Consider the following 21,133-nt stretch of genomic DNA (forward strand, 5'->3'; position numbering starts at 1 on the left):
TACCCCCAGAAGGGTTCTGGGTTGTCCTTGGGGGCTCCCAGTTACCCCCAGTTGCCCCCAGAAGGGTTCTGGGTTGTCCTCGGGGGCTCCCAGTTACCCCCAGTTGCCCCCAGAAGGGTTCTGGGTTGTCCTTGGGGGCTCCCAGTTGCCCCCAGTTGCCCCCAGAAGGGTTCTGGGTTGTCCTCGGGGGCTCCCAGTTACCCCCAGTTGCCCCCAGAAGGGTTCTGGGTTGTTCTCGGGGGCTCCCAGTTACCCCCAGTTGCCCCCAGAAGGGTTCTGGGTTGTCCTCGGGGGCTCCCAGTTACCCCCAGTTGCCCCCAGAAGGGTTCTGGGTTGCTGTCAGGGGCTCCCAGTTACCCCCAGTTGCCCCCAGAAAGGTTCTGGATTATCCACGGGGGCTCCCAGTTATCCTCAGTTGCCCCCAGAAGGGTTCTGGTTTGCTGTCGGGGACACCCAGTTACCCCCAGAAGGGTTTTGGGTTGCCCTTGGAGGTTCCCAGTTGCCCCTGGGGGCTCCCAATTGCCTCCACAAGGCTCTGGGATCTTCCCAGTTTCTCTTAAGGGGCTCACAGTTGCCCCCAGAGGCTCCTCAGTGCTCCTGGTCACCCCCGGGGGTCTCAGACCTCCCCTCCCAGCAGCTCCCAGTCCCCCCCAGTCCCCACCTGGGCAGGTTGTAGAGGGGCGTCATGCGGAAGCAGGCGACCACAGCCCGGCGGCGCTGCTTGGAGAGCAGCTTGTGCCACACTGCCTTCTTCGACTTGTAGGGGTGCTCCGTCTGGGGGGGGGGAAGGAGGCGGGAGTGTCACCTGGGCACCCTGAGACCCCCCAGAGCATCACCAGGACCCCCACACCTCCATGAGCACCCCAAGGACCCCCACCACACACTCAGAGCATCCCAGGGACCACCTGGAACATCCCAGGGACCCCCTTCCCTCTGCCCCAGAGCATCCCAGATAACCCCCAGGGCACCCCTGGAGCACACCATGTCCCCCCCCCCCAAGACTCTTGAGACCCCCCTGGACCCCTAAAGTACCCTGGCATCCCCCAGAGCCCCCCAGGACCCCCTAGGACTCCAACCTGCTCGAGGTAGTAGAGCATAGCCAACACCTCCTGCAGCCCAGGGACCCTACAGACCCCCCCAGGACCCCCCCCAGCCCCCCTGACCTGCTCGAGGTGGTAAAGCACGGCCGACACCTCCTGCACCCTCCGGACGATCTTCTCAGGGCTGTCGGAGTCCTCGGCCTTGCCGGCCATCTCGCGGTACAGGGCCATCTGCCACCGCATGGACGAGTTGTTCTCGCACTGGGGACACGGGGGACATGGTGACCATGGGGATGTGGTGGGGACCATGGGGGTACTGGCACCGCGATGACCATGGGGACATGGGGACCGTGAGGACCACAGGAGTACGGGCACCGTGATGACCATGGGGACATGGGGACCACAGGAGTACAGGCACCATGATGACCATGGGGACCACAGAGACATGGTGGGGCACATAGGGACCATGGGGATACAAGTGCCATGGGGACATGGGGACCATGAGGACACAGTGGGGACCGTGAGGACCACAGGAGTACAGGCACCGTGATGACCATGAGGACCATGGAGACATGGTGGGGCACATAGGGACCATGGGGATACAGGTACCATGGGGACCATGAGGACACAGCGGGGACTGTGAGGGCCACAGGGATACAAGCATCGTGATGACCATGGGGACATGGGGACCATGAGGACCATGGGGGTACAGGCATCGTGATGACCATGGGGACATGGGGACCACGGAGACATGGTGGAGCACGTGGGGACCATGGTGATACAGGCACCATGGGGATATGGGGACCACAAGGACACAGGGACCACGAGGACACAGTGGGGACCATGAGGACCATGGGGATACAGGCACTGTGATGACCATGAAGACGTAGGGACCACGGAGACATGGTGGGACAGGTGGGGACTGTGGGGATACAGGCACCGCAAGGACATGGGGAACAGGGGGATGTGGGGGGGACAAGGTGGGGACAGGCCCACCTCACCTTGCCCTGCAGGTGCAGGTTGTTGTTGAGGAACTCCCGCACCTCCTCGTCCGTGTCCTTCTGCAGGGGGGGGGACACAGGACAGGGCCATGTCAGGGGCTGTCCCCAACCCCAGGGGCTGTCCCCACTGTGGGGGGCTGTCCCCAGTCCCAGGGGCTGTCCCCAACACCCCCACCCACCAGGGCATAGCGGCTCTTGGCCAGGCTGATGAGCTCCTGGTCAGTGGGTGAGCACATGTTGAGGCCGATGGGCAGCATCTTCTTCAGGGTAGCGACGATGAGGGAGGTGTGGATGGAGTACCGGTCCCCGCGACGCTTCTTCTTTGTCCGCTCCTGCTCTGAGCCACCCCCCTGCGGGAACAGGGACGGGGACATCAGGGCCACCACCCCAGGCCAAGTGGTTTGGGGGGGGGGGTCAGGGACAGGAGTCCCATGTCATGGGGACATCAGCGGCGGGACCCCCATGCCATAAGGATGAGGGACATCAGTGGTAGGACCCCCATGACACAGAGATGGGGACATCAGTGTCCCCCCTAAGGATGGGGACATCAGCACAAGGGTCCCTGTGCCATGGGGACACCTCAGGGCCAGGACCCTGTGCCACCAGGATGGGGATATCAGTGTTGGGACCCCCATGGTACAGGGATGGGGACATCAGCACCAAGACCCCTGTATAATGGGGACTGGGGACATCAGGGCCAGGACCCTGGTGCCACACAGCTCCAGTAGCCCCTGAGGTCCCAGACGTGGCTCTGTGGGACAGGACCCCAGGATGTCCATGGGGGTCCCAACCATGGTGGCCCCATAGAACATGATCCTGGATGGGTTCTGGGGGTCCCAACCATGGTGGCCCCATAAAGCAGGACCCTGGAGGGGTCCTGGGGGTCCCAGCTGTGGTGGCCCTGAGGGGCAGGACCCCAGGGCAGGGGCTGGGGTCCCTGGGGTCCCCTCCCCATGCAGCATGGCCCCGCTAACCTGGCCATCTCCGGACTAGGTGCCAGCACCCGCAGCCAAGGGCAGGAGAGAAGAGACAGCGTTAGGTACCTGTCCCCATGTCCCTGGGGGCAGACGTGGGGGGCTTGGGGACCCAGGGGGATGGGGAGGGATGGAGACCCCTGGGTAGGGGAGGTTGGGGGGCAGCAGAGGGGGTTGGGAGGCAGCAGGTGGGGCAGGAGGGATGGAGGTGCCTGAGTTTGGGGGGGATTGGGGTGGGCTGAGGGTAGATTGGGAGGGTGTGCGGGTACCAGGTGGGGCAGGAGGGATGGAGGTGCCCGGGTTTGGGGGGGGCTTTGGGGAGAGTTGGATGTCCCAGGTGGGTTTGGGGGTCGTTTGAGGGTACCAGGTGGGTTGGGAGGGATGGAGATGCCCAGGTTTGGGGGGGCTTTGGGGGGAGTTGGAGGTCCCAGGTGTATTTGGGGGTGGTTTGAGGGTACCGTGTGGGTTGGGAGGGATGGAGGTGCCTGGGTTTGGGGTCACTGGGTGGGTTTTAGGATGTTTTAGGGGTACCAGGGGTGTTGGGAGGGATGGAGGTGCCTGGGCTTGGTTGGGTTTGGGGGTACCAGGTGGGTTTGGGGGTACCAAGGGTGTGGGGGTACCAGGGAGGTTGGGAGGGATGGAGACCCCTGGACAAGGGGGGGACTGGGGGTACCAGGCAGACTTGGGGAGGGATGGACAACCCCCATGCATGGGATTGGGGTGCCAGGTGGGTGGGGGCGCAGGATGAGGGGGTCTGGGGGTGGCAGGCAGGAGGTCAGGGTGCAGCTGGGGGGGTGCGGCCGGGCAGGTGCATTCCCCCACACACACCTTGGCCATCTTGCTTTTGCTGTCGGCAGTGAGGAAGGACATGTTGTTGATCTCATTCTGCACCACGAAGTTCTGCTCCTCACGCTTGAAGTTCTGCCGGGGGGGAGGACATGGGGCTGAGTGACCCCCAGCCTGGGACCCCCTCCAGGTCCCCTGGATCCCCCAACCCCCAGCCCTTCCATTGCACCAGTGTCCCCATGTCCCCCATGTCCCCAGTGCCCCCCAACTCACGTGGGACTTGGACCAGTAGATGAAGACCTCCCCAACCATGCGGAACAGCTCCTCTGCATCCTCGTTGGGCTCTGTCAGCCACTTGGCCCTGTTGGTCCCATGGCCACCATCAGTGGGTCCCCATGGCCACCATCAGGGGATGTCCATGGCCACCATCAGTGGGTCCCCATGGCCACCATCAGTAAGTCCCCACAGCCACCGTCAGGGGGATGTCCATGGCCCCTAATTTTTCCCCACACCTTCTGGGCTCCACCATGGGTTGACCATGGTTCCCAAGGGATGCTCTTCAGCACCCTTATGTCCCCATGGCCATGTCCCCTGTCCCCCCTCACCGGCTGTTGTCCACGTAGCGGATGAGCAGGGGGTAAAGTGCATAGAGGTCACGGCAGAGGACGGAGAACTCATCCCGGATGAGCAGCTCGGCATCCTCCCCCTCCGTCTTGGCCTCCATGCGGAGCTGCTCCTCCTCGGCCACCACCTTGCCCGCCCGCTTCTTCAGCTTCTCCATCGTGGGGATGAAGTGGGAGCGCAGCAGCTCTGGCTTTGCCTTGCTGACGATGGGCTGGGCGAACACTGCGGGGACAGGGGGCTGCAACTGGGGGCTGCACCCGGGGCCAGCTGCACCTCCCTGGGACCACCCATGGCCATGAGCACCGTCCTGGGACCCAACAAGAGCCACCAGCACCATCCTTGGGACACCAGCATCATCTGTGGGATCACCCATGGCCACCAGCGCCATCCCTGGGACCATCCATGGCCACCAGCACCTCTCTGGGACCACCCATGGCCACTAGCACCATCCTTGGGACACCAGCATCATCTGTGGGATCACCCATGGTTACCAGTGCCATCCTTGGGACCACCCAGAGCCACCAACATCATCTCAAGACCCTGCCCAGGGCCACCAACACCTCCCTGGCACACACCCAGGGCCACCAGTACCATCCTTGGGACCTGCCCAGGGCCACGAGCCCCATCCTGGGACCACTTAGGGCCACCAGCCCCCATCCACCCCCTTTCACCCACCTGCCAGGCGCTTCATCCAGGAGGCTTCGTCAATGCCCAGGTTGTTGACCACAATGCGAAGGATGTTTCCCAGGAGGGCGTTGAGGTGCTGGCCGGTGACAGCGGTGGCCCAGGGTCCCTGGGGCAGGGTGTCGGGGCCGCGCTCCCACCATCGGGGCAGGTAGTTGCAGAGCATGGGGAGGGTCACCTCGATGACATGGGGCATCTCAGTGTAGCGGGCCCCCGACTCCGCCAGCCCCCCGATGTCCCGCATCAGCCGCTCCAGGTCAGGGATGTCGGGGCACATCTCCTCCACCCGGCTGGGGAGCCCCAGGACTGCGGGGACACGGGGATGGCAACGGCGGGGGACACGGACCCCTCGGCGAGGGGATGGGGGACCCCCAAAACAGGAAGAACTTGGGGGAGGGGGGCAATGGGGATGCGGCACTGCCCCAAAGGTGGGGGCGAGTGAGGAGACTTGGGGACAAAGGGGGGTATGCCGGTGTTGGGGTGCATCAGGATACCCCAAAGCTGGGGAGATTTGGGGGTGTCAGGAGGTCCAGGAGCTGGTGAGGACAAGTGAGAGGGACAACAGAGATGTGGGGGGGACCCCAAAGTGGGAATGAGAGGGACGTTGGAGATGTGGGGGTGCCCCAAACCTTGGGCCCTTGGGCGGGGCATCAGTGTACCCCAAAGGTGGAGGTAAGAGGGACCACGGGGCACCCTAAAGCTGGAGCAATTGCGGAGGGCACTGGGGGTGCCCCGAAGGGGGGGAGAGCAACCAGGGCTCATCCCAGAGGGGTGTGACAGGACAGCCCCTGGAACATGGGGACACTCCGGGGAGGGGGGAGACACAGGGGGACCCTGCCCCACTCACTGGCCCTTTCACGGGGCGACTTGGTGCTGTAGACGGAGCAGGGGTTGAACTCGTTGAGCTGCGGCTCCAGGAAAGCCACAGGCATGGCGGCGGCCAGGCGGGCCAGGCACTCCCCCAGCGCCGGGCGCTGCCTGCGGGTACAGGGGTACGGGCTCACACCCACCCCGCAGCACCCCACGGGCACCAGTATCCCACAGGCATCCCACAGTCTTCAGGGACTGGGGTACCAGAGGCACAGGCACCCCACAGGGACCCCAGATCCACGGGCACCCCACGGGCCACCCCATGGGCACCCCAGATCCATGGGCACCCCAGATCCATGGGCACCCCACAGGCCACCCCATGGGCACCCCAGATCCACGGGCACCCCACAGCCACGGGCGCACTCCAAAAGCACCCCCAGGTCTGCAGGCAGAGGGGTTTTGGGGGGACGTGGCCCCTCCAGCCCCGCACCTCTCCACGTAGGGGTTCCTGGTGGTGCCCAGCGAGTAGATGCTGCACAGGATGCGGTAGCAGGAGACCTGGACGTCGTCGACTGCGGGGACAGGGGACGGTCAGGGCTGGGGTGTCGCCAACACCCAGGGGGTCCCTGTGCCCCCAAACTGCCCCAGCACCCCCAGCTGGCCCCGGTCCCCCTGTCCCCACTACGTCCTCTTGTCCCCAAAGTGCCCCCCAGTCCCCAGAGTCTCCCATCTCCACCACCTTCCCATCACCAATGTGCCGTCCTGTCCCTAAACTGTCCCCAAAGTGTCCCCTTGTCCCCAAAGTGTCCCACATCCCTGCTGACCCCCCAGTCTCCAACATGCCCCCGTGTCCCATGTCCCTGCTGAGCCTCCTGTCCCCAACATCTCCCCATGTCCTACATCCCTGCTGAGTCCCCTGTCCCCAATGTGTCCCTCCGTCCCCATGGTGTCCCCCCTGTCCCCACAGGCTCACGGATGACGTCGTCCCCAAAGTTATGCTGCGCCACGTGCTCGAAGAGGGAGGTGAGGACGGGCAGGAGGGCCACCGTGGTGTAGTTGATGTTTTGGGCCACCCCCTTCACCTGCGTGCGGCTCTGCGTCACCTTCCCCAGCTTGAGGTTCTCCACCATCTTCTCGATGTCCTCGGAGGCGCTCTCGAAGAAGGACCGCAGCCCTGCTTTGACGATCTCGGGGCCCGACTTCATGACCGTCCTGGGGGGGGGAGTGATGGGACGCTCAGCACCGGCATGGCCACCCCCCCGGGGACACGCGTGGGCAGTGTTGGGGACACGGCTGCTGTCCCAGCAGTGCTGGGATGAGGGTGGCATTGGGTACTGGGGGACAGGAATGGGTATGGGGGCACTGTGGGGACAGGGGGGACTGTGGGGACACAGATAGCATCAGGGTGGCACCAGGACACAGTGGGGACAGGAATGGTGGCACTGGGACACAGGGGGGACTGTGGGGACAAAGATAGCATCAGGGTGGCACCAGGACACAGTGGGGACAGGGATGGTGGCACTGGGACACAGTGGGGATGGTGGGGACAAGGAGAGCACCGTGGTGGCACTGGGACACAGTGGGGATGGTGGGGACAAGGACAGCACCGTGGTGGCACTGGGACACAGTGGGGATGGTGGGGACAAGGACAGCACCGTGGTGGCACCAGGACCCCATCCCACCTGGCATCCAGGGAGCGGGCGAGGATGTGCAGGCAGTTCACCACGGCCGGTGCATCGGTCCCTGGGGATGGGGACAGGGAGGGGGGGCTCAGGTGCCACCGGGGCACCGCCCGCTCCCCCTGCACACACACCCCCCCCACTGTGGGGGTCCCTGGCCACGTCCCCTTACCAAAGAGCGAGACGCGGTGGCGGACGAGTGCGGCCAGCTTGCAGAAGAGGCTGATGGGGGATGGGGGATGGAGGGGTCAGTGGGCGTCCCAAAGACCCCCAGCGAGGGGACAGTGTAGACCCCACGTCCCCTCGGCCAGGGGATGGGGCACAGGGGGACCCCCCTGAGCCCCCCAAGAGCGGGGGTGGGTGGGATGGGGCATCCCCATTGCCCAAGGGGCTGAGGGTCTGGGTGCCCTGTGGCCGGGGGTCCAGGGGTGCCCCCACCTGGTGATCATCTCCTTCTCCTTGTTGGAAGCGTGCCCACCACTGCCCAGCACCTTGGCTGGGGTGGAGAGGAAGTAGAGGCAGTGGTTGTGGAAATACTGGTTGATGAGGGGCAGCAGGATCTGGGGGGGATAGGTAGGGGTCAGGGGGGACTTTCCCCCCCTAAGGAATGCACCCCCCCAAGCACCCCATAAGGGACCCCAATGCATACCCCCAAATACCCCATAGGGACCTCTAAGGAACAGCTCAACACCCTATGGGGACCCCAAGGACCTTTTAGGGGGACCCCTAGGACCCCCACACCATATGCACCCCATAGGGACATGAAATACCCCATAGAGACCCCAAACACCCTATGGGGACCCCTAAAAGGGGCCCCCAAGCACCTGCATACCATATGCACCCCACAGAGACCCCGAACACGCAGTAAGGGACCCCAAACAGCCCATGGGGACCCCAAACACCCCATACAAACCCCAAACACCCTATAGAAGACCCCAAACACCCCACTGCCCATCTCCCTGGGGTGGGGGGGCTAATGGGGTTTCTGTGCCAAAGCCACCCTATCCTCCAGACACCTGGGCCCCCCCATTTTGGGTTCCTCCCCCCCACACTTTGGGGTCCCTCTGACCTTGGCGAAGAACTTGATCTCCTGTTCATGGGGGGATTTCTCCACCCGCCCGCTGCTCACCACCGCCTCTGGAGGGGGGCAGACAGTCAGGGAGGGGACACACGGCGGGGGGACATGGGGACAAGCAGGTGGGGGGTCCCAGGGAACCCTGAGAGGTCTGGGGCAGCACTGGGCAGGGGGGTCCAGAGATGCCAGGGGCACCTCGGGGGGGGGGGCTCTCAAGGGGTTCAAGAGGGTCTTAAGGAAGTCCAAGGGGGTCTCAAGGGGTTTGAGAGGGTCTTAAATAGGTCCAAGGTGGTCTCAAGGTGGTTTCAAGGGGGTCTCAAGGGGTTCAAGAGGGTATTAAAGAGGTCCAAGGGGGTCTCAAGGGGTCCGAGGGGGTCTCAAAGAGGTCTAAGGGGGTCTCAGGAGAGGACCAGAAAGGTCCCAGGAGGCTCGGGGAGGAGGGGTTCCCAAGGGATTTGGGGGGTCCTGGGGCCGTACCCAGGTGGGCGATAAACTCCTGGGAGATGTCCATCCACTTGAGCAGCTGCTGCAGGAAGCCGTAGGCGAAGCGCTTCTCGATGGAGGACGTGTCCAGCTCCATGTCCTTCAACCCCCTGTGGCAGAGGGGGTCAGGGGGGGCCTCACACCCCCAATTCCCCATCCTACCCACCCCCACAACCGGGGGGAGAGAGGGGGGCAGCAGCGCACCCCCAGACCGCCCACATCCCGCACCCCAAAACACCACCCTCATGTCTGCACCCCAAGCCCCACTGTGTGCCCCCCCAGATCCCCATCTCCAGCAGGGCTCAGGCGGGGGGGGCTGCAGACCCCCACCCCGCTGGCCCCCCAAATCCCTTCCAATGTCCCCAAAGCCCCCCCCCAGCACCCTCCAGCCCCCCCAAACCTCCTCTTCCCTACACCCACCCCTACCCAGACCACCCAGCCCCCTTGTCCCCAGCCCCCCCCCCAAATGCCTGGTTCCCCCCCCCTCCCCCCACCCACCGGGTGACAGCGTAGCCGTTGAGCTGCAGGAACTTGAGGAGCTCCTGCGCCTTCTCGCGGTCCCGCGCCTTCTCCTTGGCCGTCAACGTGTCGTAGGGCACAAGCAGGGGGTGCGAGCCCCCCCCTGGAACATCCGTCAGCACCCGTGGGTGAGGTGGGGGGGAGAAGACCACCCATGGGGGGTGAAGCAGGGGGAGAGGACCACCCATGGGGGCAGCACCCGTGGGGGATGCAGGGAGAAGGACAACCCATGGAGGGTGGTGGGGCAGCACCGATGGGTGTGCATCCACTTGGGGGGGGGGGGGGCTGCCCAGATCCCTGGGATGCCCATACGGTGCGGGGGACATGGGGGGTGCTCACCCTTGGCCTCCAGCTCCTGCTTCTTCTTGCGTCCCCAGGTGTTGTGGTAGTTCTCGGCCAGCTGTTCTGCCATGGCCTGGGGGGGACACGATGAGGTGGGGAGGGGGTCCGAGCTGGCAGGGAGGGGGGGGGTGGCATGGTGGGGGGTGGACACACACGGGAACACTCACCTGCAGCTCCCGGGACAACGTCACCCCCGACAGGTCCACGGGCTGGGGGCTGTAGCCGTGGCTGGGGTCGTAGGTGGCCTGGGGGAGGACGTGGGCACCATGGGGTGGGGGCAACCCTATGGACCTCATTGTCCCCCCCCATGTATCTGGGGTGCCCTTTCACCACCCCATGGACCCCATTGATCCCCAGGTGACTGAGGTGCTCCTTCCCCATCCCATGGACTTCATTGAGCGCCAGGGGTTCTCGGTGGGGGGGGACGGACCCAGGCATCCAGACCCCACCTGGGCAGACTGGGAGATCTTGCGGGTCTTCTTCTTCTCCACCTTGTCCTCCTCGCCCTCACGGGCCTTCTCCACCATCCACTCCCAGGCCAGCATAGCCTTCAGGGACTCCTTGATGGGCCACCGGTAGATCTCCTTGTCCTGGGGGGGCAGATGTGGGGATCATGGCGTGCCCTTGGGCGCCCCCCAGCTGGGAGGCCAAGGAGGGTCTAGATGGGGCTGGGGGGTCTGGACAGAGCCAGGAAGTCAAATGGGGTTTGGGGGACGTTCAGAGAGAGCTGAGGGGTCTGCATGGGGTTGGGGTGGTCCAGTTGAGGTTAGAGGGTCAGGACTGGGCTGGGGGCAGGACAGACTGGGATGGGGGATCTCAATGAGGTTGAAGGGGATGGATATGGATGGGTTTGGGAGCATCTCAATGAAGCTGAGGGCGACAGATGGTGTTGGGGGATCTCAATGAGGTTGAGGGAGATGGATGGGGTTGGTAGATCTGGGCAAGGTTGGGGGTGTCCAGCTGGGGTTGGGGGGGGTCCCAGCCTGGTCCCAGCAAGGGACACACACATTACCTTCTCAGAGAAGGTCTTGTAGGGTCGCAGCATGGGGTGGGTCTTGGCTTCTTCATCCACTGTCTCCCCAAAAGACCAGTTGTTCTGGATCTGCCGAGTGATGGGAACATCATGGGCGGCTCTGGGACAGCGGAGGGGGCTGACATGCAAGGGTGGGGGGGTCCAGGATGCTCAGAGGAGCAGGAAGAACTTGGGGTGGGGGTCCCAGGAGCGCAGTGGTGTCACGCAGGTATAGGGGGGGACCATGAGGGCCAAAGGGGGGTCCTTGGGGGGATCATGCAGGTGGAGGGGTCCTGGGGGGACCACAGGGGTCTGGGGGGATGCAGAGACACCAGGGAGGTTCTGGGGGTGTCTGGCAGATGCTGGCAGGGGGGCTGGGGGGTCCCCACCTTGTCGAAAGCCCACTTCTCATGGGTGTACTCCGCATACTTGTTGATGAAGCCATCCAGCTTCTCTGGGATGATGACACTGCAGGGGGACGACGTGGGGAGGTCAGGGTGGGACCGAACCAGGACAGGGCCGGGGGGGGGCTTGGTATGGACCCTACTTGAGGGTCTCAACAGGCTTGGGGTCAAAGTTGCCCTCAGCATCGACAGAAGCCTTCTTCTCAGTCTTGGAGGAGTAGCTGGCGTCCACATAGTCGGGGGGGAGGGCACCGGCGATGGCGCAGAGGCACGGCATGGCCAGCTTGTACAGCTCCGCATCGAACCGCTGGGCGGGGGGCACAAGGGGTGTCCCCATCCCGCTCAGCCCCCTCGTGTCCCCATCCCCGTGTCCCCATGGCACTCATCCCCCCAAGTCCCTGTCCCTGCATTCTCATCATCCCCATGTCCTCGCTGTGATGTACCCATCCCCGCACCCGCATCATCCCCATGTCCCCATCCCCATTTCCCCATCCTACTCAGCCCCCTGTGTCCCCATCATCCCCACCACCCTGTCCCCATCCTTGCATTGTCATCATCCCCATCCCTGTGTCCCATCATTGCCGTGTCCCCATCATGCCCATCCCCATGTCCCCATCCCAGTCATCCCCATGTCCCTGTCCCCATGTCCCCATCATCCCCATCCGTGTGTCCCCATTATCCCCATCCCCATGTCTCCATCATCCCCATTCCCATGTCTTCATCCCCATCATCCCCATGTCCCCATTATCCCCATCCCCATGTCCCCATCACCCCTGTGTCCCCATCATCCCCATGTCCCCATCATCCCCATCCCCATGTCCCCATCCCAGTCATCCCCGTGTCCCCATCATGCCCATACCCATGTCCCCATCATCCCCATCTGTGTGTCCCCATCATCCCCATCTCCAGGTCCCCATCATCCCCATCTCCATGTCCCCATCCCCACCATCCACATGTCCCCATCATCCTCATCCCCATGTCCCCATCCCCACCAGCCCCTGATATCCCCACTCCCGCATTCCCTCCCTCCTCCCCATCCCCTGCCATCGTCCACCCCCCAGACCTTGTGTGCCAGGGACTCGAAGATGCCCCAGAAGAGCTTGCGGGTGAGGTGCAGCTCCTCCTCTGAGCTGACCCCCTGGTTGGGCCAGCCGCTGGGCAGGCAGTAGTACTTCCAGCACCGCTCATAGTGGTTCGTCAGCAGCTGGGGGGGGCACGGTGGAGGAGAGTGTGAAGCGGGGGGGAGGATCCTCATCATCGGGACCCCCCCAGCGTCATCCCTCTCCCCACAGCTCACCTTGAGGGGCATCTTGGCGAACTCGTTGAGGATGGGGACATCAAAGACCAGGCGGCGGAGGAGATGCTGCAGCATGGAGGGACGGATGTACCTAGGGGGGGTATAGAAGGATATAGGGCAGGTGTAGGGGGGGACAGAGGGGGTGTAGAGGGGACATAGGGGGTGTGGGGAGGTGTAGAGGGGATATAGGGGGTAGGCAGGGTTATGGGGAGTGTAGGGGGGATATAGGGGGTATGCAGGTGTATAGAAGGAATATAGGGGGGTTAGAGAGGCTATAGGGCATATGCAGTTGTATAGAGAAGATATAGGTTGGTTAGAGGGAATATAGGAGGTATGAAGTGGTATAGAGGGGATATAGGGGGTGTAGAGGTATAGAGGGGATATAGGGAGGTGTAGAGAGGTACAGAGGGAATATAGAGGGTTGTAGAGCAAAAATAAGAGGTATAAAGGAGTATAGAAGGAATGTAGAAGGTGTACAGGGGATATAGGGGTATGCAGGGGTGTAGAGGAGATATAGGGGGGTGTAGAGGGGATATAGGGGGTATACAGAGGTAGAGAAGGGATACGGGAGCATGCAGCCATATAGAGGGGATATAGGGGGGGCATGGGGGGGCTGCAGGGGGTATGGGGGGGATATCAGGGTATGGGGTGTAGGCAGGGGTATGGGGGTGACACAGGGGTTCAGGGGGGCTATGGGGGTTTGGGGGGGATGCAGAGGCATGGGGGATATCACGGCGCTTGGGGGGATAGGTGGGGGTGAGATGGGGGTTTTGGGGGTCCCACCGGCAGAGAGCCATGAGGCACTCCTCGATGACGTCGCGCTGGGCCTTGGTGAGGGAACGGCCGCGGGAGAGGCGGTAGATGGTGTGCAGCATGGAGTCCACCATGATGGCACGGTGCTCGGTGCCGGCGAAGAGCGGGGCGCACTTGGTGATGAGCGGCAGCACCGCCAGGCACAGGTACCGGTTCAGCGCCAGCGCCATCTCCGTCGTGCTGAAGGTGGCCTAGTGGCGGGGGCAGTTTGGGCAGGGGGTGTCAGGACCCCATGGGACAGGGGGATCCCCCCACTCACCCCACAGAGGGACCCTGTGGGAAAGGGATGCCATGGGGCAGGGCAGATTTGGGGGACCAAAAATCCACCCCACGGGGCAGGTTTAGGGGACCCAATACCCATCGCATAGGGCAGGGTAGGCGGGCACCTGCGGGCCCCCCATATCCAACACATAGGGCAGATTTGGGGGACCCCATACCCATCCCATGAAGACAGGGCAGATAGGGGGGACCCTATATCCACCCCATGAGTGTGGGAGCAGCTCAGAACACCCGGCATTCGTTTTCAAGAGCGAACGTTAGGATTTGTCGTGCCAAGCCCTCGAAGAACTAGTTTTACAAAGTCAGGTCGGAGGATGGCTTTGCGTACGCCTGGGAAGATGTGGCTGGAGACAGTCACCAGTGTGTGTACGGAATGTTTTTATCTTTAACTGTTCTGAGGACTCGCAAACATCCCAGCCCAGCCAGATACGCGCTCCGGTGTTAGGAGTGTGGGCTGGATGCCGTTAGTTCTTCCCAGATCCTTGTTGAAACATACATAGGTTCGACACTTTAGTGAAATAAACGGAATCTCGTACAGACAGCTTGAGCGCTTAATTCAGTCGCTGCAATAAGTACAGGGCAGATGGGGAGGACCCCAGAACCATCCCATGGGGCAGGGCAGGTTTAAGGGGACCCCAGACCCACCCCAGGGGTTAGTCGGGGCCGCGGCCGGGGGTCTTACCGTGTCGAGGGAGGCAGCTGCCCGCATGTCGGGCAGGAAGCCCACCTCCAGCACGTGCAGCAGGAACTCCTGGCTCTCGACGCCATAGACGCGGTCGAGGAAGAGCACCATGGGCGCCTTGTGCTCCGGCACGAAGCTGGCCGCCATCCGCGGCTCCACCAAATTGCCATCTGGATGGGGGGGCGGGGGGGGCGGCAGTGCTTGGGGGGAGGCTGCGCCCCTGCCCACAGCCCTGCCTGTGCCCACCCCGCCCCTCCAGGGGGGCTGCTTGCCCCTGGATCACCCCGGTGCCCCCCCAGTCTTCCTGGGCATCCCCCTGTCCCCCCAAAACCTATGCGCCCCCCCCCCCAGTCTGGCTGGGAACCCCAGTCTGTCCCCCAAGCCTGGTGTGTGTCCCCCCCCAGCACCACAGTCCCCGTTCCGCTGGGCACCCCCATGTCCCCCCAGTGTGTCTGAGCACCCCGTGCCCCCCCCCCCGCCGCGGGCACCCACCTTTGCCAAGGGCAGGGATCTGCAGGGGGAGGCTGATGATGCCCACCAGGTCCTCGAGGGGTACGAGGGAGCGGAGGATGGCTCGGATCCGCAGAGCCTCCCCCTTGCCCGCTTGGATCAGCTGGGGAGTGAGATGGGGGGGTCACACCAGGCCTGGACCGGCTGTGTCCCCCCCCCATGTGTGTCCCCCCCGGCTCCTTACGTGCATCTCAGGGGCACAGCGACCCAACAGGTCGATGAGGGCAGCGTAGAAGGACATGATGGCATTGCCCAAGTGCACCCGGTTCTCCTCAGGCGGCTCTTCGCCCCCAAACCTGTGGGGGACAGGGGGATCAGGGTGTGTGGGGGGGGCATCATGGGGACCCCCACCATCCCAACAGCGTGGGGAGCACAGGGTGAGGGACCACCAAGCATCACCCTGGCATGGGGACCCCCAGCATCCCTGCAGCATGGGGAGAGGGGGGTCATGGGATGGGGGCATCATGGGGACCCCCAGCATCCCTGCAGGGTTGGGGACAGGGGCGATTGCAGCCCCAGCCACCCCCCTGGCCGTGCCCACCCCAGTGGCCCCTATCCCATCCCATCCCATCCCATCCCATCCCTTCCCATCCCATCCCTTCCCATCCCATCCCATCCCATTCCATCCCTTCCCATCCCATCCATCCCCTCCTGTCCCCGTCCCACACACGGCTCCCGCCGCCGCTCCCTCCTGCCGGTGGGCCCGTCGCGGGCAGGGTCCTGGGCGATGTGGAGGGCATCCTGGATGGCAGCCAGCAGCCCACTGCCCCCCTCGCCACGCAGCGCCGGCCCGAAGCACTCGGGTCGCCGGATCAGCAGCCGCACCACCACGTTGGCGTTCTCCTCCACGCTCTCCCCTGCGGCACCAGTGGGCTGACAGAGACCCCCAGGGACCCCCTGGGGATGGGCAGGGACCCCCCGGGCTGCCAGGATGGGGACACAGGGACCCCCAGGGTGCCAGGTGAAGGTGAGGGGACCCGGGGACCCCCAGGGTGCCAGGATGAGGACACAAGGACCCCCAGGGTGGCAGGCAAAGGCAAGGGTACACAGGGGCCCCCAGGGTGCCAGGATGGGGACACAGGGACCCCCAGGGTGCCAGGTGAAGGTGAGGGGGCACGGGGACCCCCAGGGTGCCAGGATGGGGACACAAGGACCCCCAGGGTGCCAGGTGGAGGTGAGGGGATGCGGGGACCCCCAGGATGCCAGGGTGCCAGGCAAAGGTGAGGGGACACTGGGACCCCCAGGGTGCCAGGATGGGGACACAGGGACCCCCAGGGTGCCAGGTGAAGGTGAGGGGACATGGGGACCCCCACGGTGCCAGGATGGGGACACAGGGATCCAGGGGTGCCAGCCTCGGCACACAGAGACCCCCCCAGGGTGCCAGGCTGGCATAAAGGGGATGTGTGGACCCCCAGAGTGCCAGGCTGGGGACATGGGGGTGCAGCACCCTGAGGGGGGGTCAAGGATGGGGACACGGGGACTCCCAGGGGGCACAGATGGGGACATGGGGGTGCAGGGACCCCCAGGGTGCCAGGATGGGCACCCAGACAACCCCCCCCAGGGATACCTCCCCCCCCCCAGCTCACCATTAACGAAGACGGCGAAGCGGAGGAAGTCGAGGTAGCGCTCGCCCCCACAGGGGTTCCAGCCGATGTCGGGGTACCCCTTCGAGAGCAGCATGGGGCAGCTCTGCAGCCCACAGCTCGCCAGGTATGTCACCACCTGCGGCAGGCACCCACCTCACCCAGGGACCTCGCACGAGGACCTCCCTCGCACGAGGACCTTGCACGAGGGGACATGTCCCCCCACCAAGTCCCCAGGGCACCCACCTTCTCCAGGTCCTGCTCCTTCAGCGCCAGCGCCAGCTCGTTGTTGTCGATGACGGAGGCGGCTGCCACGTCCAGGGGAGTCGAGCCCCGCATACCTTTGGGGAGGGGGAGTGGGGGGGGGGTCAGGGTGCGCGGACACAGGGCAGGGGGATGTGGCTTGTGGGCACCCGGGGCTGCTGGGGGGCTGGGGGGCCAGGCTGGGATCAGGGGGTGCAGGGACACCCCCAGGGTACCAGGTTGGAGGTGCGGGAACACCCCTCCCATGGTGTGAAATTGGGGGGGTACAACAGGATACAGGGACCCCCAGTGTGCCAAATTTGGGATACAGGGACCCCCAGGGTACCAGGTTAGGGATACAGGGACCCCCAGGGTACCAGGTTAGGGATACGGAGACCCCCAGGGTGCCAAATTTGGGATACAGGGACGCCCAGGGTACCAGTTTAGGGATGCAGGGACTCCCAGGGTACCAGGTTAGGGATACAGGGACCCCCAAGGTAGCAGTTTAGGGATGCAGGGACCCCCAGTGTGCCAAATTTGGGATACAGGGACCCCAGGGTGCCAGACTGGAGGATGCAGGGGACAAGGAGGACTCATCTCTCCGGGGATGCTGCTGGCAGCAGGCAGGGCAGGGGTGGCAGGGAGGGGATGGGGAGTGATGAGGGGTGGGGGGGGGTACGGGGGGGGTGGTGATGGTGGGGCGATGGCTCACCCAGGCCGATGCTGCTGTTCTCCAGCAGGTAGCCGAGGTGGTCAAACATGGAGCGCTGGTTCTGCCGGCTGATGCGGCAGAAGTAGCAGAGGAAGCGGCAGCAGTTGGTCACCATCTTGGGGAACCGAATCTCCTGGGGAAGAGAAGGGGGGGACACCAGGGGGGTCAGATGCCACCAGAGGGGACACACGGGGTTGGGGACATCCAGGGGTGGGGGCTTACCTTGGACTCTCCGCCGCCCAGCACGCTGACCATCACCTGCATGACGGTCTCGTGCATCCCCAATGCACGCATCAGGTTGGGGTGCTGGTAGAAGACCTTGTTGTTCATGATGTTCCTGAGGGGGGGGGAGGGCAAAAAGGGTCACAGGGTGGGGGGGTCACTGCAGGGTGCCTGGGTGTCCAGAAGGTGCCCAGGCTAAGGAAAGCGGGGTGCCCAGGGGAGATGTGGGGGTGCCAGGGGGGAGTGAGGGTGCCCAGGGTGGGATATGGGGTGCTGGGAGGGCAGCGAGGGATATGGGGGGGAAGGGAGGGGAGGGGGAGTGTCTGGGGGCACAGAGGGACATGGGGTGCCCAGGGAGGGGACATGGGGTGCCTGGGGGGTACAAGGTGCCGGAAGGGGACAGTGGGTGCTGGAGGGAGTTGTGGGGAGTCTGGGGGGGGGTTGTAGGGTGCTGGACAGGGATGTGGGATGTCTGGAGGTGATGCAGGGTGCCCGGGGGGGGACACACACAGGATGCTGGGTGGGGATGTGGGGTGCCTGGGCAGGGTGTGCAGGGTGCCTCGGCGGGAGATATGGGGGCTGGATGGGGATGCAGCGTGCCTGATGGGGACACAGGGTGCTGGACGGGGATGCGGGGTGCTCAGAGGGGGATGTGGGGTGCTCAGAGGGGACACAGGGGTCTGGATGGGGATGCAGGGTGCTCAGAGGGGGACGTGGGGTGCTCAGAGGGGAAATGGGGTGCTCAGAGAGTGGTATGGGGTGCTCAGACAGGACAGAGGGTGCTGGATGGGGATGTGGGGTGCTCTGATGGGGACATGGGGTGCTCCGAGGGGACACAGGGGTCTGGATGGAGATGCGAGGTGCTCAGAGGGGGGATGCGAGGGGCTCAGAGGGGACACGGGGTGCCCATGGAGGGGACAGAGGGTGCCCACGGCATGGTCCGGGCACCCACCCGATGCTCTGGATCATGAGGTTCTCCTCCTCGGGGCCCATCTGGACGATGAGGAGGGAGCGGATCTGGCCCAGGCACTCGAGGAGGGCGGTGGTGTCGGGGACGGAGAGGGCACTGATGGTGTAAGCCTTGGGGAGGGCGCGCACCAGCTCCCCCAGGCCGTCGTACTGCCGGTGCAGGAGGCTGAACATGGCGCGCACCAGTTCGGGGCTCTGGATGAAGGACTCCTGCGCCCAGTGCACCATCGTCTGCGAGATCAGCTCCTGCAGCGTGCCTGGGCAATGAACGGCGGAGAGCTGCGGCAGCCCCGCGGGGATGGGGAGGGCTGCTTGCTGGCTTGGGGACAGCCCGAGCCCCCCAACACCTTGGGGACACCTTGGTTGGCACCTTGGAGATGGCTCAGTTGGCACCTTGGGGAGAACTCTAGATGCATAGCAACTTGGGGACAGCTTGGTGCAGCCTGAGCCCACCACCACCTTGGGGACAACCATGGTAGGCACCTTGGGGACAACTCTAGATGGGTGACGACTTGGGGACAGCTTGGCACAGCCTGAGCCCACTACCGCCTTGGGGACACCTTGGCCAGTGCCTTGGGGACACCTCGGTTGGCAATGGCCCAAGCCATGCCTTGGGGACACCTTGGTTGGCACCTTGGGGACAGCTCTAGATAGGTGGTGACTTGGGGACAGCTTGACACAGCCTGAGCCCGCCACTGCCTTGGGGACACCTTGGTGGGCACCTTGGGGACAACCTAGCCATACCTCAGGGATGGGTCAGTTGGCACCTTGGGGACACCTTGGTGGGCACCTTGGGGACAACTCTAGATGCATGGCAACTTGGGGACAGCTTGGCACAGCCCTAGTCCGCCACTGCCTTGGGAACACCTTGGTGGGCAACTTGGGGACAACTCTAGATGAGTGACGACTTGGGGACAGCTTGGCACAGCCTGAGCCCGCCACCACCTTGGGGACACCTTGGTTGGCACCTTGGGGACAGCTCTAGATGGGTGACAACTTGGCGACAGCTTGGCATGGCCTGAGCCTGCCACCACCTTGGGGACACCTTGGTTGGCACCTTGGGGACAACCTAGCTGTGCCTCAGGGATGGCTCAGTTGGCACCTTGGGGACACCTTGGTGGGCACCTTAGGGACAGCTCTAGATGAATGATGACTTGGGGACAGCTTGGCACAGCCCTAGTCTGCCACTGCCTTGGGGACTCCTTGGTAGGCGCCTTGGGAACAACTCTAGATGAGTGACGACTTGGGGACAGCTTGGCACAGCCTGAGCCCGCCACCACCTTGGGGACACCTTGGCCAGTGCCTTGGGGACACCTCAGTTGGCAATGGCCCAAGCCATGCCTTGGGGACACCTTGGTTGGCACCTTGGGGACAACTCTAGATGCATGGCAACTTGGGGACAGCTTGGCACAGCCTGAGCCCGCCACTACCTTGGTTGGCACCTTGGCCAGTGCCTTGGGGACACCTCGGTTGGCACCTTGGGGACAGCCTGGCCATGACCTTGGGACATCTGAGTGGGCACCCAGGGGCCACCCCATCCCACCCCCCCCGTCCCCCCCTCACTGGGCACCAGTGGCTCCTCAGGGGGTGCCTCCTCCTCTGTCGCTGTCCCCCGGAGCCCCACCACCTTCTGCACCAGCCCCAGCAGCCGCTGCCGCAGGGACGCCTCCTCCTCCTCCTCCTCTTCCTCGCCCGCCAGCTCAATGCCTGGAGAGGGACAGGGGGTCACAGGGGGGCCCATGTCCCCAAAGCAGGGGGTGTCCCACACTCCTGGGGTTCCCTGGGCTCCCTGGATGAGGGTCCCCATGCCCTCCCCTCAGGGTCCCAGGATGGGGGTCCCTGTGCCTTGGAGGGGGGGCTGTCTCTGTGGCTGTCCCAGGGGCTGCCCCTGCACCCCTGGATGGTCCCCGCACCCCAGGATGGGGGGGCCCATTGCACAGAGTGACCCTGCATTCCCCTTACATTGGGGGGGAGGGCCTTAAAAGGGGAGTCATCATGCCCCAGGGATTGGGGGTCCCCCAATGTCCCCAGGGGGGTAGGGGTCTCCATACCCTGGGTGGGGGTCCCTGTGCCCCTGGGATGGGGTTGTCCCCTTGTCCCCAGTGGGTCTTGGGATAGGAGGTCGCCCCACCACCAGGATGGGGGTGTCCCTGTGCCCCTGGGGGTCCCTATGCCCGGAGGGGGGGAGTCCCGGTGCGCCGGGGGGGGTCCCGTCTCACCGCAGTGTGCCAGCAGGTCATTGTGGAAGTCAAGGAGCTCGTCACGGATGTCCTCGGGCACTGGGCACTCCTCCTCGTCCGCCCCCCCCTTGTACTGCAGCAGCATGTTGATCTGGAGGGAGAGACACAGGAGGATACGGGGGGACACTGGGGTCAGCGGGACCCGTCCCG

At 64.4% G+C, this 21,133-nt stretch overlaps 1 protein-coding gene and 1 long non-coding RNA gene across 9 annotated transcripts in view; both read right to left on the minus strand.

The window, feature by feature from the left end:
• RYR1 (ryanodine receptor 1) overlaps nucleotides 1-21,133 on the minus strand; it is a 62,923-nt gene that overhangs the window by 15,456 nt on the left and 26,334 nt on the right. For 5 of the 8 annotated variants that reach the window (XM_069776723.1, XM_069776722.1, XM_069776719.1 and 2 more), the window contains 38 exons: nucleotides 20,963-21,074; nucleotides 20,307-20,450; nucleotides 18,727-19,000; nucleotides 17,775-17,889; nucleotides 17,553-17,685; nucleotides 16,844-16,938; nucleotides 16,601-16,736; nucleotides 15,685-15,871; nucleotides 15,199-15,310; nucleotides 14,997-15,117; nucleotides 14,505-14,674; nucleotides 13,514-13,734; nucleotides 12,731-12,821; nucleotides 12,497-12,637; nucleotides 11,577-11,740; nucleotides 11,419-11,497; nucleotides 11,030-11,119; nucleotides 10,467-10,607; nucleotides 10,185-10,262; nucleotides 10,015-10,090; nucleotides 9,655-9,778; nucleotides 9,151-9,266; nucleotides 8,668-8,735; nucleotides 8,037-8,158; nucleotides 7,771-7,820; nucleotides 7,602-7,662; nucleotides 6,893-7,131; nucleotides 6,410-6,491; nucleotides 5,957-6,087; nucleotides 5,101-5,415; nucleotides 4,407-4,647; nucleotides 4,075-4,162; nucleotides 3,844-3,936; nucleotides 3,016-3,030; nucleotides 2,221-2,391; nucleotides 2,042-2,101; nucleotides 1,164-1,301; nucleotides 662-774 (listed from right to left, as the gene is read on the minus strand). In XM_069776723.1, coding sequence (XP_069632824.1) covers nucleotides 662-774; nucleotides 1,164-1,301; nucleotides 2,042-2,101; nucleotides 2,221-2,391; nucleotides 3,016-3,030; nucleotides 3,844-3,936; nucleotides 4,075-4,162; nucleotides 4,407-4,647; nucleotides 5,101-5,415; nucleotides 5,957-6,087; nucleotides 6,410-6,491; nucleotides 6,893-7,131; nucleotides 7,602-7,662; nucleotides 7,771-7,820; nucleotides 8,037-8,158; nucleotides 8,668-8,735; nucleotides 9,151-9,266; nucleotides 9,655-9,778; nucleotides 10,015-10,090; nucleotides 10,185-10,262; nucleotides 10,467-10,607; nucleotides 11,030-11,119; nucleotides 11,419-11,497; nucleotides 11,577-11,740; nucleotides 12,497-12,637; nucleotides 12,731-12,821; nucleotides 13,514-13,734; nucleotides 14,505-14,674; nucleotides 14,997-15,117; nucleotides 15,199-15,310; nucleotides 15,685-15,871; nucleotides 16,601-16,736; nucleotides 16,844-16,938; nucleotides 17,553-17,685; nucleotides 17,775-17,889; nucleotides 18,727-19,000; nucleotides 20,307-20,450; nucleotides 20,963-21,074 — 4,907 coding nt within the window. The remainder of the gene's footprint in view (nucleotides 1-661; nucleotides 775-1,163; nucleotides 1,302-2,041; nucleotides 2,102-2,220; nucleotides 2,392-3,015; nucleotides 3,031-3,843; nucleotides 3,937-4,074; nucleotides 4,163-4,406; nucleotides 4,648-5,100; nucleotides 5,416-5,956; nucleotides 6,088-6,409; nucleotides 6,492-6,892; nucleotides 7,132-7,601; nucleotides 7,663-7,770; nucleotides 7,821-8,036; nucleotides 8,159-8,667; nucleotides 8,736-9,150; nucleotides 9,267-9,654; nucleotides 9,779-10,014; nucleotides 10,091-10,184; nucleotides 10,263-10,466; nucleotides 10,608-11,029; nucleotides 11,120-11,418; nucleotides 11,498-11,576; nucleotides 11,741-12,496; nucleotides 12,638-12,730; nucleotides 12,822-13,513; nucleotides 13,735-14,504; nucleotides 14,675-14,996; nucleotides 15,118-15,198; nucleotides 15,311-15,684; nucleotides 15,872-16,600; nucleotides 16,737-16,843; nucleotides 16,939-17,552; nucleotides 17,686-17,774; nucleotides 17,890-18,726; nucleotides 19,001-20,306; nucleotides 20,451-20,962; nucleotides 21,075-21,133) is intronic. The other 3 variants (XM_069776724.1, XM_069776725.1, XM_069776720.1) reach the window with 1 other exon arrangement.
• Nucleotides 19,009-19,802, minus strand: LOC138683842 (uncharacterized). The gene is made up of 3 exons (XR_011323294.1): nucleotides 19,511-19,802; nucleotides 19,365-19,465; nucleotides 19,009-19,303 (listed from the first exon to the last, which is right to left on the minus strand). It is a non-coding gene; the product is annotated as an uncharacterized lncRNA (long non-coding RNA).

Source organism: Haliaeetus albicilla, chromosome Z, assembly GCF_947461875.1.
Source record: "Haliaeetus albicilla chromosome Z, bHalAlb1.1, whole genome shotgun sequence".
NCBI lineage: Eukaryota > Metazoa > Chordata > Aves > Accipitriformes > Accipitridae > Haliaeetus > Haliaeetus albicilla.